The sequence below is a fragment of the Lissotriton vulgaris genome, chromosome 1_1, assembly GCF_964263255.1.
Source record: "Lissotriton vulgaris chromosome 1_1, aLisVul1.2, whole genome shotgun sequence".
Taxonomy (NCBI): Eukaryota; Metazoa; Chordata; class Amphibia; order Caudata; family Salamandridae; genus Lissotriton; species Lissotriton vulgaris.
Genome location: NC_141685.1, coordinates 150,743,784 through 150,747,668, shown reverse-complemented (window position 1 = coordinate 150,747,668; position 3,885 = coordinate 150,743,784). Strand labels below are relative to the sequence as shown.

General features: G+C 40.7%; 1 protein-coding gene across 3 annotated transcripts; it reads right to left on the bottom strand.

Annotated features, from left to right (window-relative positions):
- Positions 1-784: 784 nt before the first annotated feature.
- LOC147737891 (uncharacterized) lies at positions 785-2,866 on the bottom strand. Of its 3 annotated transcripts, none has more exons than XM_086947824.1 (2): positions 2,696-2,866; positions 785-2,359 (listed from the first exon to the last, which is right to left on the bottom strand). In XM_086947824.1, exons 1-2 carry the CDS (start codon positions 2,822-2,824, stop codon positions 785-787), a joined length of 1,704 nt encoding a protein of 567 aa, XP_086803950.1. In that variant the 5' UTR covers positions 2,825-2,866. The 3 variants fall into 3 exon arrangements, with proteins under 3 accessions (XP_086803950.1, XP_086803949.1, XP_086803951.1); XM_086947823.1 differs by having other exon boundaries at positions 785-2,580; positions 2,749-2,866; XM_086947825.1 differs by having other exon boundaries at positions 785-2,761.
- Between the last annotated feature and the right edge of the window lie 1,019 nt (positions 2,867-3,885).

The window sequence follows — 3,885 nt, the reverse complement described above, 5'->3', positions numbered from 1 at the left end:
CTGGGGATCTGGTTAACTTTAACCCTGATCGTCAGAACTAACATGTCTTCTCCGTCTAGAAGAGTGGAATGCTACCCCCATCGACAACATTGGCGAGGGGGTAGTATTCCAAAGTGTATGACACCTTACACGACATGTTTCGATAAAGCGAAACCAAAGTTAGCATTAACCGCGAGGATTATAATGCACTTAAGAGTATATAGTATGGCAATATCATAGAACAGCTATAAGGAAGTAGTTCCGAACGCTGCAGACAGGCTCAGCTCATGCTAGAGCACCATCTCACATATAACCAAGCACTCTGCCTTCAGGATTGTTAAGGCCTGCCATAGGAGTGACTTATAAGTTACTATGTATCTATATGTATGTAGGTATAGGAATACTACACCTAAGCAAGGGGTAATTACACAACCTTGCCCCAGCTGAGTGATCAGCCAGTTGTGTCTATTTGGGTGGCCAGCCAGGGGCTGCAGCCCCTGGTAGGCCTTGGTTGCACCTATGCCCTGAGTACCTAGGGTACACTATACAGGGACTCATAAGGTGAACCAATATCCAATTGTGTATGTACCTAAGGTACATGGAGTCCATTTTAAGGAGAGAGCCGATAGCCTGGGGCCCTGAATAGCAGGATCCCAGGCAAACTAAGTCGAAAACCAGCTAAACACTAGGCAAAAAGTTGGGGTAACCATAGTCAGATATCCACCTTCCTACAGTGTGTTCTCTTATGGCGCTTGTAACCATCTCTACCTCTGAATCTTTTCTGACATTTAGAGCACTGATAATTTTATTCACCAGTGTGGATTCTCACATGTTCAGTGAGATGAGATTTTTGGCTGAAACATTTTTGGCATTCGGAGCACTGATAAGGTTTTTCCCCAGTGTGGATTCTTATATGCTGAGTGAGACTTCTTTTTATACTGAAACATTTCTGGCATTCAGAGCACTGATAAGGTTTTTCCCCAGTGTGGGTTCTTATGTGCCGTGTGAGACTACTTTTTATACTGAAACATTTCTGGCATTCAGAGCACTGATAAGGTTTTTCCCCAGTGTGGGTTTTTATATGCAACGTGAGATGTCTTTTTTCATTGAAACATTTCTGGCATTCAGAGCACTGATAAGGTTTTTCCCCAGTGTGGGTTTTTATATGCAGTGTGAGAGGTCTTTTTTCACTGAAACATTTCTGGCATTCAGAGCACTGATAAGGTTTTTCCCCAGTGTGGGTTCTTATGTGCCGAGTGAGATTGCTTTTTTCACTGAAACATTTGTCGCATTCAGTGCACCGATAACGTTTTACCCATGTGTGGGTCCTTGTATGTATAGTGAGTCTCATTTTGTCACTGAAACATCTCTGGCATTCAGAGCACTGATAAGGTTTTTCACCAGTGTGGAATCTCAAATGTACAGTTAGAAGTGATTTACGGTTGAAATGTTTTGGGCATTCAGAGCACTGATAAGGTTTTTCCCCAGTGTGAGTGCTTATGTGCTTTGTGAGACTACTTTTTAAACTGAAACATTTTTGGCATTCAGAGCACTGATAAGGTTTTTCCCCAGTGTGGGTTCTTATATGCACCGTGAGATCGCATTTTTGATTGAAACATTTCTGGCATTCAGAGCACTGATAAGGTTGCTCCACAGAATGGGTCATTGCATGATGAGAAAGACTTTGTTTGTTCCAAAACCTTTTCTGGCATTCAGAGCACTGATAAGGTTTTTCCCCAGTGTGGGATCTTATATGCTTAGTGAGATTGCTTTTTTGACTGAAACATTTCTGGCATTCTGTGCACTGATATGGTTTCTCTCCAGTGTGGGTTATTGTATGCCGAGTGAGACTGTTTTTGTCAATGAAACATTTCTGGCATTCTGTGCACTGATGAGGTTTTTCCCCAGTGTGGGTTCTTGTATGCTGAGTCAGAGTGCTTTGATTACCGAAACATTTCTGGCATTCAGAGCACTGATAAAGTTTTTCCTTAGTCTTAGAGTGGTATCTTGTATGCTGAGTGAGACTGCTTTTGTCTTTGAAACATTTCTGACAATCCGGGCACTGATAAGGTTTGTCCACAGAGTGGGTTATTGCATGTCGAGATAGCTTCAGTTTGTTACAAAAACTTTTCTGGCATTCAGAGCACTGATAAGGTTTTTCCCCAGTGTGGAGTCTTATATGCTGAGTGAGATGGCTTTTTTGGCTGAAACATTTCTGGCATTCAGAGCACTGATAAGGTTTTTCCCCAGTGTGGCTTCTTATATGCTGAGTGAGATTGATTTTTTGGCTGAAACATTTGCGGCATTCAGAGCACTGATAAGGTTTTTCCCCAGTGTGGGTTCTTATATGCTGAGTGAGACTGCTTTTTTCACTGAAACAATAGTCACATTCAGTGCACCGATAACGTTTTACCCAAGTGTGGGTCCTTGTATGTTTAGTGAGTCTCCATTTGTCACTGAAACATCTCTGGCATTCAGAGCACTGATAAGGTTTTTCCCCAGTGTGGAATCTCACATGTGCAGTTAGAAGTGATTTAAGTTTAAAATCTTTTGGGCATTCAGAGCACTGGTAAGGTTTTTCCCCAGAGTGGATTCTCATATGTTCAGTGAGATTACATTTTTGGTTGAAACGGTTTGGGCATTCAGCGCACTGGTAAGGTTTTTCCACAGAGTGGGTTAATGCATGTCGATATAGACTCGGTTTGATACTAAACCTTTTCTGACATTCATAGCACTGAAAAGGTTTTTCCCCAGTGTGGATTCTCATATGCTCAGTGAGATAAGATTTACGCCTGAAACTTTTTTGGCATACATCGCACTGAAAGTGGTTTCCCCCTGTGTGCATTCTGTCAAATTCTGTGAGATAAGATTTATGGCTGTATCTTTTTGGGCACAGGTAACTTTTTTCCCCCAACTTCGGTTATTTTGCCTCAATTTTAGAGTCATGCTTGTTTAGATAATGTTCAGCACTTATCTCTAAAAGAAATTGTGTGGAATCTTCTCAACACTTGAATTGAGCAAAAAATGTCTGGAAGCAGCCCTTTAACACCTGTTGAAATTGTTCTAGCAGATAATAGTCTTTAGGTAATAGCCTCTCCGGCAGCAACTTAATTTGTGACTGACGTTTTTCTCAAATCTATTTGTATAGGTTCTTAGCAATGCAGTGATAAGGTGTTAGTCTGATATGTAATGATTAAACTGAGAAGTACCTTTTTGCACTGACGTAATGGCAGTAACTGAGGGCGTTTGAACGTGCACAGTACTATTGTGGATCACCAGTCGCAGAACATTAGTTCCTTTTACCCTAGTTCCTTTTACCCTTTCTATGTTTGGTGTAAGGTTAAGGATTGTAGTTCTGAAGATGAGGATTTATTTACATTAGCTATATCGCAACGGTGATCCATTTTTATATTTAACAGTTTTACATATCACTCCTGCACGACAGATAATGTTGAGGCGATTTACATAGAATTACAGAACAGTACACAATAAAAGGGAAACAATCAGAGATGGTCATGAACACAATAAAGTGTTGAATTTTTAAGGTTTTTGCAAGAGTGAGCAGAGTGGGTCGAGGTGTTATATCCCGAAGCAGATAGTCTCGAACTTGCGTAACTGGTTAAAACGGTTGTTGAACAATGGTGATTTTCCAATCTTTTAGTTGTTAACGTGTCAGCTTCGGAGTCTTCTTTCAGTGTCTTTTCTTTGATGGTATCCAGAAGAAACCTTTAGTTGTAACTTTCTTTTATGCAGTGTGTGCTTCCTCTCTAGAATTACATGATGCTTTAGATGAACGTTATTTTGTCATGCTGAGGCAATTTGTCTTTCTGATAATATTTCAGATGAGGATGCTGAAGCGGTCTTTCTACATTATTTCTGATGCTGTGTGCACAGATATGATTTGCT